At 41.4% G+C, this 16,024-nt stretch overlaps 1 protein-coding gene across 2 annotated transcripts in view; it reads left to right on the top strand.

Annotated features, from left to right (window-relative positions):
- The window catches only part of ptk2aa (protein tyrosine kinase 2aa), a 55,686-nt gene that overhangs the window by 27,967 nt on the left and 11,695 nt on the right, over positions 1-16,024 (top strand). For both annotated transcript variants that reach the window (XM_061092466.1, XM_061092465.1), the window contains 8 exons: positions 1,517-1,571; positions 6,450-6,590; positions 6,829-6,906; positions 7,114-7,221; positions 7,544-7,661; positions 7,906-7,936; positions 8,869-8,936; positions 13,212-13,268. In XM_061092466.1, coding sequence (XP_060948449.1) covers positions 1,517-1,571; positions 6,450-6,590; positions 6,829-6,906; positions 7,114-7,221; positions 7,544-7,661; positions 7,906-7,936; positions 8,869-8,936; positions 13,212-13,268 — 656 coding nt within the window. The remainder of the gene's footprint in view (positions 1-1,516; positions 1,572-6,449; positions 6,591-6,828; positions 6,907-7,113; positions 7,222-7,543; positions 7,662-7,905; positions 7,937-8,868; positions 8,937-13,211; positions 13,269-16,024) is intronic.

Raw genomic sequence — 16,024 nt, 5'->3', positions numbered from 1 at the left:
TCAAGTTCTCTTTGTGTCTCTTCTTCGTCCTGCATCCATCCGTCTCTCTTCTCGATGCTCTCATCCTCTGTTTTCCTCAGTTTTTCCTCCTGTGTTCTTCTTCTCTCTGCTTTGTGTCTCTGTCTCACCGCATCTCCTGCTGATTGGAAAAAGCTGTTGTATCGTGACTGTTACAAACCACGGAGAAAAGGGGAGAGAAAATGTGCTGTCGGGGGTTTTGGTAAACCGAGTTGACAGTTGGCCGTGAGCGGCTGCCGGGCATGTGTTGAGCATTAGTGGATAAAAAAAACAATTCCTATATATTTGGGGTGGTGTCTGACACTGTTGGCTCCAATCAGAACTTCAATCAGATATTTCACAAATTATTAGCTTCATTGTTTTATCCTTCCTTTATCTTTTTCCTCTTCCAAAAGCAGATGTGAACATTTTCAAAAGTCCATAATTCCCTTATCATTTCCTTCTGATCTTCATAGTTCTGTACCACTTAAAGGGAAACAGAAATGTCTTTGGCAGATGTATATTTTAACCTTTAAGGAAATATGAAGTCATTATTTTGTTTTCATCAGAAACTTTATTCTCCATGTATGCAGGATGTTTGCCAGTTGGAGCCAATCGTGTGATAATGAACTAGCCAGTAGAGTCAAGGGCCAGTATTTTGGGGCTTCCGGTCTAAACAGCTGATATCCGAGCATAGACTCTTCTTTTCACTGGACTCTGTTTACAGTCTGACTTGTTTTTAGTTACAAGAGTCGAACGTTTGTCCTCACAAAACCCAAACAGAGATACTTTTTGCAGGTGTTTTACGTCCAGTGTCTATAAATTTTGTGTAACATTAGGGCAGAGATGGTTTTTGTTTGCTTTGCCAGATTATTTGCTTCAGGATACAAACTGCTGACTAGTTGTTTCCTCTCACACAGCAACAAAACCCATGTTCCTGCTGGTGATCAGCTGGCTGCAGTTGGCAGACATCCCTGTGGTTTATGAACTAATGCAAATCGTTTAATCAGGCGGTTTTTGTCAGCAGTCCTTCTCTGTGATGGTAATAATAGTTTGAGACTGATATTTGACCTATGTTGGAGGAGCAGGGGGAGAAAGGATGACGTCAGCCTTGCTCTCTTTCTTTGCTTCTCCATCTCTACTGGTCTTTTCTCCAGAGTAGTTTGTGTCATTAGCCAGCTTCCTGTTTTAGCTCCCTTCCTCCCTCTTTGTCTCTGTGGTCTCCCTCTTTGTGCTCTTCCCCTGCCTCTCTCTATCTCTCTGTTTCTGTTTTCCCTCGGCCCCGTCTCGAAGGAAAAGATGAGTAGTGCTCTGAAGTCAGCGCTTAGTCACAAAACTTTGTGTTTCTGCTCTTGTTCAGTCGCAGTCTGCCTCATTGTATCTGTCTGTAGCTCTTGTTAGTAATTTCTCAGCGGAGGAAAAAATAAGATCAGATAAAGACGGCAGCGCCTGACAATTAACATTCCTGAGTCTAATTACACTATAATAAACATTCTTATCTCTACTTCTCTCTTTACAGGAAAGATGTCGGTTTGAGGCGTTTTTTCCCAAAAGACCTGTTGGATTCAGTCAAGGTGAGAATGATGAGACTTTCTAAGATGAAATATTAGTGAAAGAAGTATGTGTAGGTAGGGCTGGCTCCTGACTCAGCAGCTGTTACCATGGGGCTCCATGTAACCCGTCTGGAGTCGCTCGGTTACCACAAGAAACCAAAGCCTGTGGTTTTGACAGCAGCTCTCTGGTATAACTAAGGGTTTCTCTGATATGCTTTTTTCTGAATGTGTTACTTGCTGTGTCATCAGACACAGTCTGGTCTGACTGAGATTGAAGTAGTCATGAGCCAATTTCAGACATGACCTGTGAGTAACAACTGGAGAATTGGCAACAGTTTACCCGTAGTCTGCCTTTCACCCATGCACACCGCAGCAGATTCTCTGCACAGACACAACAAATCCTCCGCATTATTCAGGCGAGAGGCGGACCAGCCGAGACAGGAAGTGATGTATTAACTCAGCTGCAGAGGTCACGTGATTATCTTGATGAAACACATACATCTCTTATCACCACACAAAATTTAAGCTCCCTGCACTTTATAGTTTTATTAACGTTGATGAACAGTTATGTTAAATTAAGTGAGCCAATTTTGATTTTGGCTGAGCGTGTTTGTATGTGATGGCTGGGCATTCTTGCATAATAAACAGTGTCTGTGAGTGATAAATTTACGGCACGCGTTGAATGGAAGGGGCCGTGTGTGTGAGTGTGTGTGTTTGTGTGTGTGGGTGGGTGTGTGTTAAAGAAAGGCCTGGTGACCCGAAAAGGTCTTAATGTCAGCAGGCGGGCAGACAGATGCTCTGCAGAGGGAGAGAAACTGTGCGACCCTCGGGTCATGTTTAAACCCACTTTCTCTTTGCAACAATGAGAAGGGAGGGGGAGGCGACAATGTGCGTCTTCCTCAGGACTACACCCCCACTCACTCCTCCAAGCCCGACTGACTCCCCCCTCATCAGCTGCACATCTATGTACTTCGTTTTCTTCTTTGCTGGGAGGACACACTCTCCCCTGACGTCACAAAACACACACATGTGTGCAGCCTAACATGTGACTTGAGGTTCCTGCTGAAATCTTCTTTTAATTTCATTATAGGTGATTTAAATATCATAGTACAAGTACGTAAAGAGAATGTTACTTTAAAACGTTTGTTCCTTGATTAATCATTGCAAATACCTTGATAATCTGTATATTTAATAGAGAAACGCTAAAAACAAGAATATGTAGTAATGTTAAAGCAAATGTCAGGTTTGACACATCTGCTGCTCTTTCTGTGTCTGTATGTGAGTGGAGTGTGTGGAGAGAGAGAGAGAGAGAGGGAGAGAGAGAGAGAGAGCACAGCTGTCATTTACGTTTCAGTCGGTCACTCTGCTGAAAGAGAATGGTAGTCATTTAATGGGATTATTCCCCCTCAATGGACTCCACTTGACACACACACACACACCAGAGCAGATGGCTGTGGTAGTAAACAGTGACTGATGTTAGCTGTTATAAAGAGTCAGAGTCTGTTCATTCATATTGACAGGCTGGACACCAGGTTTAGTAAAACTGACCTTATGGTTGCTTTGAGGATCGGAGTTTGACCCACCAGCTCCAGATTGAGCTGTTTCTCCTTTTTTCATTAAAAACTATACAAACAAATACATGTACGTACATAAAACATACAAAAATATAGAAATAGTAAAAAGAATATTAAGAAGAAACTTCATATCCACATTACAAAATCCTTTACACTGGCGGAAACATTTAATAGACAGAAGAACCGGAGGATCTCAAAGTACATAATGGTCAAGGATGTAAATATATTCTAAAGCTGGAAGCTGGAAGCCACACATGGAGGGTTTAGCTCTCCTGAGGCAGCCACAGGTCCGGTTACGACCCGGCGCTTTGCTGCATGTGTTCCCTAATCTCTCCCCATTTCACACTTCGGGCCTGGTCTAACATACGCAAATTTTGTTCACCTTCGCCTCCCATTCACTTCCAAGCTGTGCGAGCGAGGAGGCCAATAAACATCCTCCTCCTGTGGCGTGGCAAATCGTAGCGTGGCTTCGCGTGGAGTTCAACTTTGGTGAACTCTAACCTGTACTATTGGCTTTGCATTCACCTATGTGTGACCATAAATGTATGCAGAGTGAGTTTTGAGGCTTCCAACGTGTACCAACCAATGTTTTACACTACTGTAAGCTCAGCTAATGGTGCTAATGCTTTATTTAAAGTGAGGCCCACATTTGACTGGTTATTCAGGATGAGTGTTATGGACTGGAAGAGGTTATAGACAAACGTTCTGAACACATGGGGCCCACTCCGAGGACATATTAAGACAAAATACCACCTGCCGTCAAGCGAGAAGTTAAAGTAGGGTCAGCAAATTTCAGATTTAATCCTAATTTAATGGATCTTGGTTGTGTGCAGTACTGGTTCTTTTTAAACCATGGACCCTGAACAAGATACAAAATATTCCCCCTTATGTGAAAGAGCAACACAAGAGAAATGTCTTAGAAAGATGTAAGACTTGTATTTAATGTACCAATACAGAATACCCATATATCATGATGACTTTAATGGATTCATCTGGAAACTTTTCATGTAGTTCCTGAAAATGTGCCAAAAACCCCTGAGGGTCCGCGAACCCCCATTTGAGAACCACTGCCTTAGTAGATGCCAGTTATCCGACTGATCATCATTGGGATTCATGACTCGTAGTAAAAATAAAGGAAAAGAATAATAATTGAGGCTTTCACTAACGGGTATGTTTCAGAAACTAAACCAGAAGTGCCCCAGTGCAAACGAGGCTCACGGTGTCTGATGTGTAGTATCGCTCGATTCTGCAGTAAAAGCAAAAAGCAACTTGGTGACGACCAAAACTCCAAATTGCTTCCAGGCACTACTGGTACAAATCACAGCAGGAGAGGAAACAGACATGTAACACACACACACACACACACACACAAACACTGACACCACACACACGCAGGCCGACAGTTCTTCAGCCATAAACACACTAGTGGATTTCACCAAAATTAAAAGAACATACTGTGTAAGTGCTGTGACTACTGAGTGGTCAGCCTGTGAGGTGATAGCCACTTGATGCACTTCCTCTCAGGAAGGGTGGACACTTGGGACTGACAATATTTGTATGTGTGCCCATGTTGGAATTCTAGGAATGAAAACCGTGATCCTATCAAGAGCACACACATCATTCTTTGTAATCATGTGTACTGTATTATGAAATGTGTTGAGATGGCACACAAACACTCACAGAGCTGAACACACAAGTGTGTGTGTGTGTGTTTGTACGCCCTGTTAAGTTTTTGGAGTAAGTCGACAGCTGACAATGTTCAAGGCTTTCACTGTATTTACAAATGAAAAAAAGCTATATAAATACATAGTGGTGAAAAAACAATAGATAATAGAAAAGAAAATTGGATTTTGCCATTATTATATGAACAATTCAGCCTCCAAAAATACACACTGTGTTATATAGATTGAACATTCTGTGATAATATGATTTTAAGCCTCATTAGACTCACACCAAATCAACCAATTGACTTTTTGCGACACATTTTTAGTCAATAATTCAATTCAACTGGTAAATTCTTTGTAATAATCTTAGCTTTGAAAGTGCTGATTTATTTTGTGCAGAATGACCTTAATTTGATGCCCGAGTCTACTGTAAATCTGCACGTTTTTTTAAGCCTGGTCTGTACTGCACTTAATCCCCTTTAATCCTTATCTTAATCTATATATGGAGAGTTATTTATAGATTTGTTTCGTCCGTACAGTCTGTGCGCTTGTGTGTATGTGTCTTCTCACATTACAGCTGTTTTCAGACATGAAAAAATTAGGAAATTGGGGAAATTGGAACCAGACATTTTCCTAACTTTGCCTTTTGCATATGAAGAACACAGCATGAAATTGTGCAATCAGATGCCTTCACAACGAGAGGAAGATGTCCAGAACATTCAGGCGAGAGGTACCGGAGACAGGACATGAAGCATATATCCCTCTAGGGAAATCACATGTTTTTGTTGACGGCACATCAATCATGTTCCAGAAATATTACCAAGGTGCTCGCAGGGAAGGCCCTGGACATGTTTCCATATTTTAGTTCCCGCGCAAAGCCCCTCAGTAAAAATGTCCGTAGTTCACTTTCTGTCTGAAAGCAGCTTATGTATTGAGTGTGTATTTGGGTTTTGGATCATTCGTCACCTATAAACTTTTTAATGTCCCTTGTTCAGTGAATCTGTACGTGGATTAATGTAAAGGGCTGAGATGGTAAGTGGGGTGGAAAGGGTCAAAAAGGTCTTTAGTAAATCCACATATAAGCGATGGCTCTCTAGACATACATCGGATATTGAGGATTATGTTTGGCATATTGTACTTGTGTGTGTGTGTGTGTGTGTGTGAACTGTATTGTTATGTCTGAAGTGGTGAAGTGTAGAGGTGTGTAAATGGCAGTATAATGTTCCTAGAGTGATGTTTATTTCCCATCTGTCTCCTCTGTAGTGACATAACCTGAATACATCAGCTGTGAGCATGTGACTGTATGTGTCACTCTGTGTTAGAGAGCACTTTGTGAGTTGTATAGCCAGCTCTCTTTTACTATAGAGATAAACAGACGGACTCTTATCTGTTAAATCGAGTGGTAACTAACGGCACCAATGTGTCTCTGTGAAGGTATTGATCTGAACTGTGAGTGCCCCTCCACTGAAGTGCTGAGGTCACTTTGATCGGCAGCATAGTGGCCTAATAGTCAATCAATGCCTTCCTCTCCTAGAGCCACAGTCTCTCAACCCACACAGAAAAACACACACAAATGTCACGAACTTTCCTCTCCCAGTTGAAATGTTGTGTACGATGACTGTTTGACCTTAATTTCATTTGTCTCCTCTGTGTCTCTTCAGGCTAAAACTCTGCGTAAGTTGATCCAGCAGACCTTCAAGCAGGTGGCCAATCTCAACGACGAACAGTGCATCCTCAAGTTCTTGGAGATTCTTGCTCCGGTCTACCGCTACGACAAAGAGTGCTTCAAATGTGCCCTGGGTGTAGGTTTCTTCCATTCTTGCCTTCACTTTTCTGTGTCCTCATGTACAGTAGTGTGACAGCTCGGGTTAGTTGTGCAAGGTTGACCCCTGTTGGTAGAATTAGGTGTTGCATGTATCACAGATGTGAGAGGCGTGTCTTATAAGCTATGACTGAGTAAACAAATGAGATTTTCTTATGTGTTTCCATGTCTCCTCTCCTCCTTATTCTTTCTTTCCAACTCTTTTTCACTCTTAACAGTCGAGCTGGGTGATACAGGTGGAGTTAGCCATCGGGCCAGAGGAAGGGATCAGCTACCTCACAGACAAGGGATCCACGGTGAGTTTCTTCTGGGATCACGACTCATAGAGTTCTGTATCCAAATATTATTAAAGCTAAGTGTCAGCAAATTAACTTAAAGGGAAAGTTCAGGCTTCACTCTTGAGATTAAAATAGCCACTTATAGATTATGAAATAACAGGATTACCTTTCGACATCAACTTGATTCAATTTCTTCTCTGTCTGTGTTTCTCTTCTTGTCCCCAGCCCACCCATCTAGCAAACTTTAACCAGGTCCAGTCCATCCAGTACTCGTCTATGGAGGAGAAGGACAGGAAAGGCATGTTACAGCTGAATGTAGCTGGAGCGGCTGAGGTACGGACAGTCTCTCTGTTTGCTCGCTGTCAGTTTCTCATGTCATTTATTCAATAAAGTCAGAAACCCAAGTAAGAGTTTCTTAACATCAACAGCTGTAGGAATGTAAGGATTCAGTTTCTCTTACATTTTAAAGTATTGGATTTATTTACTTAGACAACCACTGAGAGAGAGAAGTGTTCCTCTTGAACTAGGAGCAGCTGGAAACCCCCAGTGTGCTCTGACATGGAAGAGTATGTGTGTGTCCTCTGAGATAATGGCTCTTTGTAACAGGCCACATCTGTGTGTGTGTGTCTGTGTGTGTGTCTGTGTGTACATTCAGCCTCTCACAGTTACAACAGCATCACTCACCATGGCAGAGAACTTGGCAGACTTGATTGATGGCTACTGTCGACTCGTCTCCATGGACACTCATTCCTTCATCGTCCGTTATCAGAAAGGTATGAAACGTTTGTCTTTAAAATAATCAGATATTTGTTAATTGGTTTTAATGTACCTCTATTTAATAAAGGCTGAACAATTCACTGAACTACAGCACAAGTCCCCTGCTATAGGCATATCTACATCCAGTTCTGATGTAGCTGTATAATGAATGTATTTTATACGCAGAAAAAACTGTGTGGTTATATCCTGTGTGCTGTGTGTGAGTAGTGACACATTATAATGTGTGTTTTCATCCTCTAGAGGGAGAGAGAGCGCTTCCTTCCATCCCAAAGTAAGTCCAACTACTCTTCGTACTGTTACAGTAAAAATAACAACTGTTCTACATCAACATTTTGTGTTAACTGTGTGAGGATATTTTCTTTTTAAGTTTTGCAGACCTGTACCATAATTCTTCTCAAATTTGAAGACAAAAAAAACAACAATCAATTAAATGTATTTGTATAGCCCTGACATAGCATCATCAAATCTGAACAGTGACAACCTTGTATTTACTGTTTTTCCTCCAAAATGATCCTTATTTAGGATTTCTGGCTCCAGGTCATTAGGCTTTAAAAAGATTTACAGAGAAAACACTCTGACCTCAGCCGGAGCTCGTTGTGTTTGTTTATCCGCGAGTCCGTCTGGACGCAGCCCATCAGACGTACAGATTCAACCACTTTTTACTTACTTTAGTTCATTTCAACTCAAACCCCTCTCGCTCTCTTTCTCTTTTCTTTCTTCCTCTCTCTTTCCGTCTCTGGTCAAATAAGGAGATAAAGTTTAGGAGCCAAATATTTTCCACTAAGGGTTTTTTGAGACACTCTGGAAATCTCCTCCTCCTCCTTCTGTCCGCCGTACACTCACTCTCTCTCCGCTCTCCGCCTTTTCTCTTTTTTCTCTCTCTCTCTCTGCCCGTCGTAGTCTGTGATGTAAAGATAGCGGAGCTCAGATGACAGAGAGGAACCACGGCAAAGACAGGGAGATAAGTTGAGCAGTGCAGGTTCGTTTACAGATAGCGATTGCAGCGTTTACTTTTTCCATCCTACACAACGCTCAATGTGAAGAACACTTTCCACGGTTTATCCTTTATTGGAAATCTGATGCTGGAAATCGCTGATATGTTTTGAATCGGCGTCGGTATGTTTATGTTTCGTCAACTGAGTGTTCACCTCTGATGCTGATGTGTAATCCTCGTCTAATTTACCGTATTCTGTTTTTCTCCAGAGTGTCAAACAATGAGAAGAAGTCGGAAGTGGTGAGGAGCGGAGGAGTCAGAGCGATCTCCGTCTCAGGTAAGATAATAACGTATTTAGAGGTGAGAGTAACTCCGTCAGTTCGCTCCTTTCTTTCTCTTCCTGTCCTCCCAACATCTGTTCCTTTTTTTCTTCTCATCTCTCATTGTTTTCTCCTCTGTGGGGACTTCCTCTCCCTCTCTCATCCCATCCTCTCTGTTTCTGCGTTCATTTTTGTTTACTTCCTCCTCCCCCCCTTCGATCTTTCACACATCCCTCCCCTCATCCATTCACTCTGTCTGTGTTTTTTTTCCTCCTCTGTCCTCTCTCCCCCTCACTTCCTCATTGGCTGAAGACCTAGTGACATCGACGCCTCCTAAGCCAACCAAGGCGCGGCGTTTCCTCCTCCCCTTTGTCTTCTGTTCAGATTCGCCGCCCAACGGTATCCTCGGCCCTGATTGGAAAGTTCGTAGAGGAGCGTATCCACAAAATTGTTATGTGGGGAGAATAAAAATGCCTGATTTAATCGTCGTGGCTATTGGGTAACTCGTATCATGTCCGAAAAAACATCTGTGGAAGCGACTTAAGAGTTTAACTCTGGCTTCCTTGATTGGTTTATGAAGTAATTTGGTTCATATGGCCTTTAAAAATAATGGCCATTAAATCATTGTCAGAGATTTGGCAACTTTTTTACATTTTTAAAATGAACTCTCAATTGTTTTGTGGATCGAAACAGTTTCAGGATGCTCTCCTCTACTCAACTCTCTTTGTCCTCGCTGCGTGGTTGCTTGAACTAATTAAATCCTTCACAAAAGGACAAACAAAACTAAACCACAATAACTGGTGTCCATGTTGCTGCATATAACCAAGCTGATGTGCATTCAACAACTGGGACACAAATAGACGGCTCTGAGAGGTGTCTCCTGTAAAACCCGAGGTTTATGTGTGTTTTTGATGCAGTAGTGATACATTTTTATTTGGAACTCTCCAGCTATTTTACATTTTACCTCTCACATTTAAGATAAAGTATTCAGATTATTCCTGAGCCTGTTGACGAGGGCTGCTGAGGTCAGGGTTTGGTTATTTTATTTCAGTCAATTCAAAGAGGCAGAGCTTCATTTGTGGCCAAGCAGTGACGCATCGCTCTCTTTGAGGTCAACCACTGAGCATCTTCCCCATCAACTAACTCATCACTATCAGCTCAAGATTATACTCTGTGATTAAAGACAAGAACTGTCATAAAAATCGAAATAATGTTCATGATAAACACATTAAAGTTAATAATAGATGAGTTGAATGTTTCCTGTAATAAGGTTGACATCCTAAGTGGGTCAGAAGATGCCCTCATGTCTCCATCTGTGGCTTTGGCAGCTGTCGTCAGTAGCTCACAGGACGACTGACAGAAAAACAGTTGTGGATCTGAATGGCAGCTGATTTGTTGTAGAGAAGTAGAAACTTCTCCTGCTGCAGAATCTAACCCAAACCCTTCTTTTAAAACCTTTTAAAAATCTTAAATCTACTCTGAGTCAGTTGAGTGCTGGCATTTCTCTCAATTTCTATATTATTTAGATTCTTCTAGTCACTCTAAACTCGTTCTAAATCAAATGTAACTTAACAGAGGGCGTCTGCTTTAAAGGTAGAGAGTCAATAACAAACAAACTAATTGTCAGTTTCTAATTCAGGTTGTGATGCTTCTTTACAAGCGTTTAGTTCTTAATTCAATTATTTCATCATTTCTAATCATTTCTCAAAGCAATTTAAATGATGAAGCTTAAATATACTTTTGAAAAATGGGCTCCTGGTTAGAGATCCTCTGAGTGAATTGCCCCTGACCCCTGAGTAATACTTTAACTAAAGAATAAGTCATACTGCTGCTGTTTTCTTGCACTTATTCATTTCTTTGCCATGTCATCTTCACCACATTAATGGAAGCTGTTAACTCACTGGAGATATTTTGGATCTGTACTACTACTAACTGCCCGCTGAGTTTTTGGCTTTTGCAGATCCTGCGACATCTCCCAAGTTGTTTCAAAGCTTTTCATGCTCTAACCTCCTCTCTCCTCTTCTCTCTCCTCTCTGCTCTGCCTCCTGCTCTTCTCTCTTTCTCACTTCTCCTCCTCTGCTGTCCCGTTTCCTGCATGCTCTCCTGGACCCTGCAGAAGATCTTAGTGGGGATGGTAAAGTTATGCTGTTGTTTATGTATCTCTACGTTGTTCCTTCTTTCTTGTCTAGCGATACACGGCACCCTCCTGCAAAGGGTAGCTTGTGTGTATTGGTGTGTGTGTGTGTAGGGGGGGCTGATGTTTATGCATGCATTCCTTCATCTTTAACTATAGCTGTAGTGGTCTATTGGGTAATACAGTGTGTAATATTCAGTGTTGATAAGTATGTGTTGTTTGTCATGGTTGAATGACTGGAAACATGAATCAATCACCAGCAGCTTTACTGTGTTTGATCCGTTAGAAGCTACAGTGGCTCTATACTTTAGTTTTGTGTCTAAAGATGTTTGTGTGTTCGTATCCATGTCTATTGGTGATTATTTTGAAATTGGATCGCCACTAAATTACCACTAAATTTGAAATATGCCTGTGTATAACCACAAGAAAAAACAGAACTAGTAGATGAAGCAATATTTTCTCTGTAACGGAACCTCTCTAAACCTTTCTCTCTGCACGCACACACACAAGCACAAAACACACACTCGTGCACACGCCCACACAACACATGCAAAATCATGCACACGTGTACTTCATTCATACACACACACACAGTGGAGCAGGGAGAGGTTTGCTGGATCTGAGAGCGGGTGCATTCCTGACTATAATGGGCAAACTAGATCACACACACATGCAAGCGTGCACATACACACACACAAACACACACACATTTCCCTCCACTGGAAGCAGAAAGAGACGGAGTTAGACCAGTCAAACTTAGAAACAGTTTACTCTGAAGAACAGAAACCACAGGAGCCTGAATATGCAGCGATACAAACAATGGACCTCACAGCACAAACGTCCACATCAGTGGGAAATTGTTTTCTCATTATGTGGAAGCCGAGCTGCAGATTTTAACATCAACAAAAAGTCAGAGAATAGTTTGAATTCAGAAGTTAAGCATTTTTATTGCCACTGACAAAACCATCTCTATATAAGATTTTAGTATATATCAGTAACATTGGCTAAAGTTGTTGTGATTGGCCTGATTAGTTTCAGGACGGATGGAAATCGGTCTTGGCGAGAGCAGCTCCTCTGCGAGAACCAATAAACGAGCTCTCTGATTGGTCTGATTTCCAGGCGAACTCTCAGCAAGTTTGTGTAAAAAGCATTAATGTCAAACTACTTTATTTCGTCAATAATCAGCACTTTTCAGTTTCATTTGCATTGGCAAAGATTCACTGTTTTTTTAAGCCTCCTTTACATCAACATCTAATCCAGCTTATCCTAAACGGCGGGTTGTTGGGAAATATCTTGAGAAAATCAGCTTTAGAGAAGGATTTCTGATCAGTTTGGGGACACATTCCCACAGAGCCTGATAAATCCCCAACCATAGCAGTGAACAGAGAGAGAGAGAGAGAGAGCGAGAGCGGGGGGGTTGTTCAGGGCAGCAGCAGATGTTTGACTCTCGTTTCCAACAGCTGAGTCTGCACACTGATTTTATTTTAAACACCACCATCTGGTTGGGATTGACTCAGTCCATCTCTCCCTGTCTTTTTCCTGCTGCGTCTCTTTCTCTGCCTATCGCTCTGAGTCTGACACAGATCAGATCCTAAACGCTGCCATCTGCTAACATGACAGCCACAAACACCATTTCTCCTCTTCTACCATGTATGTGTGTGAGTCTCCCTCTTCCTCTTATATCCCAGTCTCTCTCTTTCTTCTTCCGTCTCTCCACCCGTCTCCTTCGAACTCTCTCCATTCTGTCTTTGCTTTTCCATCCCGGGCCGGCTACTCCCTGCACCCCAGCTGCTCTCACACAGACAGATATGCACAACACATGCTCAGCTGACCTTCTCCGCCAAGTGTGTGTGTGTGTGTGTAACAGAGAGAGGGAGAGAGAGGGAAAGAGGGAAGCTACGTGGGTGTTGCTTCGTGCAGGAGTTGTCGAAACTGAGTTTGTTTTAAAAAGTTCGCTGCTTTACGTGTTTTTTGTGGAGTTTTATTCTTTGCTGCACACATTTGACCGTAGTGGACGTATGGTAAATAGAGCAACATGTGCACGACTGTCTTGTGTGTGTGTTTGTGTGTGACGTATATACGTGTGTGTGTGTGTGTGTGTTTTTTCTTTATTGTTTTCATGTACCTTCAGTTAATTTTACACCATTTGATGTTGCAGAGACCGATGACTATGCAGAGATAGTGGATGAAGAGGACACGTACACCATGCCCTCCAGTAAGTAACTTCTCCCGTCTCCACTCAAGAAACCTGTTGTTCTTCAGTCAAATGTTTTATGCTCTCAAACAAACAAACAAACAAACATAAATCTTGTTCAATTATCTCTTAAAAAAGAGCGTGGTGTAAATCTCCAACTCACACGAGGAGTTAGACACTTTTGCAGCGACTGATCAGATTCAGGCCAGTTCTGCCGTCTTATGTAAACAGTGGAGACTCAGGCTGCAGGTCACGGAGGCTACAACTCAAACATGTGCTTCATGGAGACACGTTACATCTGTCGGATACATTCATGTGCTGGTGCGTTTGGCTTTAGCCTCTCTGCAAAGACTTTTTAAGTTGATTTACGTATTTGATTGTTGGGCAGACAACTGTGGATTGTTCTTCTTTCCCCACACAGTCTTTTTTTCCTATCGTTCTCCCTGTTGCTTTATTTGTGCAGCTTTATATCTTTTCTTTTTTTGGGTTCTCTCAGCAGACTTCCCCTAAACACACTTCTGACATATTTTCCTGCTGTGTCACTGAGTTTGTACCATCTGCTTCAAGTATAAAATAAACTGTATAACATTCGTTCCTTTTAAACCTACTTTTTTAACCGTTCTGTGGCAGCATCAGCTCAGTTTTTCATCCACTTATTAATGCACTAAACATTTAATATAGAATAAAATTGGTGGATTGTCTTTCAATATAAATGTGTGTGTGTGTGTTTTCTGAGCTATTTTCAATCTTAAAGCAGCTGTCTGCCTCTCCCCTCTCTTCATCTCTCTTCATCTCTCTCTCTCTTCCTCTTTCTCCCATCGCCAACACAGTGAGCTATGGAGTAGTCGAAGGTAAAAACTGTCCGTCTCTGTCGCAGTCTGTCTCACTGAAAAGTCTTTTGATGTTTTGAAATGTTTTTCTCTGCTGGGCACTCGTCTAAACTATAGGGACAAATTTGCCTCAAGTCATTTTCTTAATTTAATCCTGAGTGACTGTATCAATGATATCAAGAGCCAGTGTAGGATGGTTTATTTGTTTTCACAACAAGTAACCAACAAAGAAAAATGCTAATATTTAAGGGGATAGAGGTTTGTCATTGACTTGTGATTGTTTCTGTCGATTTAGTTCATTCAGGTCTGGTGTTGGAAATGAAAGAGAAGGAGCTAATCCATAAACAATTCAAAATGTTAAACGAGCTTAACTACCTCACAGTTATTTGCATTGTGTATCGGCTTGGTCCATCATGTTGGTTGTGACCATGACTGTTTATAAAGATGGACAACATGACAGCACCCCCCCCAAAAGTGAAGCCGAAACATTTCATTCACCACATGGTGGTTGGCTGCTGTGTTGGTCATAACTCTCGTCCCCTCCATGTTGGTAGATGGAACATGGATCAAACTAAAAAGTAAAAGTACATCTCAAGATGGTTTCTGTCATTTTAGGTACTTCTTATCACACTGATGTTGTTTTTCCCGGTAAGGTTGATTTTAATTCGTATTTTGATGCTATAAAAATGGACTGAAACGCCCTGATAAACAGCTGAGACTGACAAGTGATTGGTTGAGTGCTTGTATCAATGGGAATCTGCTGCCACACCTCCATTCCCTGATCGCCACAGTGCCGACTCTGGCTCCAAACGCTCCGAACAAGGCTTTTTGTTCGTATTTGGGATATTTTAGCTACATTTCTGGATAGTGGGAGGGAGTGGCGGAGGATCGTCCATTTTTATGTACAGACTATGCTTGTGACATTTTTATTTCTTTATTTTGACTTGGAGTTATGATTATAGTTTGTTCTGTTATCCTTCAAGTACTCTGTGGGTTATGTCTTTTCATTTGAAGTGGTATTTAATTTCCTGTGAGGGAATTGCCCTACGGAATAATTGCATTAAATCTCCTTGTAAAGGAATGCAATTGTGCAATGCTGCATTTGTGATCCTAGTGCATGAATCAGCTGGTTAGTTTGATTTTATTTAGCCCAACACACTTTGACAGTGAAAGTTCATGACTGTCTTGCGTAAACCTCTTGAACTTACTCTTAAGTCAGTAATAAAGATGTTTGATTTGTAGCTTACGTTAATAGCCCTCTGTATATTCATTTAAATTCTTTTGGACATACTCGCACTGGATCTGAAGTATGTTCAGTTTGGTCTGGGCTTGGCTGTACAATTTGTGTACACAGTAACTGTTTATATATAGTGGGGAACAAAAATTGGAGACCACATTGAAACATTTCGACATTGAACACTTTTGTAAAAAATGATGCAGACCAAGGCTCCTTCTGTGTTTTATAAGACTCTAGATGTTTAAATGCACAGAGGCCTCAAGGTTATTAAATTAATAAGTGTGTTTTTCTGCAGCTAATGTCGATACAGTAATAACAGAAATCAGACTCTTGCTGTGCATGTGAACACAGTGTTTATGAATCATATATTTGTCTGTGGAATGGGTTAATGTTATGTTATGAATGTTGTTGTGTTTGCAATTTTGTGTTACAGTGCGCATGACAAGACAACATTTGTGTATTTAGATAATTTTGTGGATGGGAATTTACTGTGGATTTACAACCCTGGGTCAATATGTATTTATATACATATCATAAATGGTTTATTTTAAAATAACCCAATTGCCTGTGGATGGAGCTTACCACAATAAAATTAGAAATAATATTGAAGTATTTCTAAGTATTTTCATGCTTTTACTTAAAGAACCTGGTACCTGATACATTCCACTTTGTCTCGTACTGGTAAGCTCCATCCATGTGGTCTAATAGAG

This window comes from Limanda limanda, chromosome 19, assembly GCF_963576545.1.
Source record: "Limanda limanda chromosome 19, fLimLim1.1, whole genome shotgun sequence".
Classification (NCBI taxonomy): domain Eukaryota; kingdom Metazoa; phylum Chordata; class Actinopteri; order Pleuronectiformes; family Pleuronectidae; genus Limanda; species Limanda limanda.
Note: the sequence above shows the minus strand (reverse complement) of the source record. Positions and strands in the feature narration are given on the sequence as shown.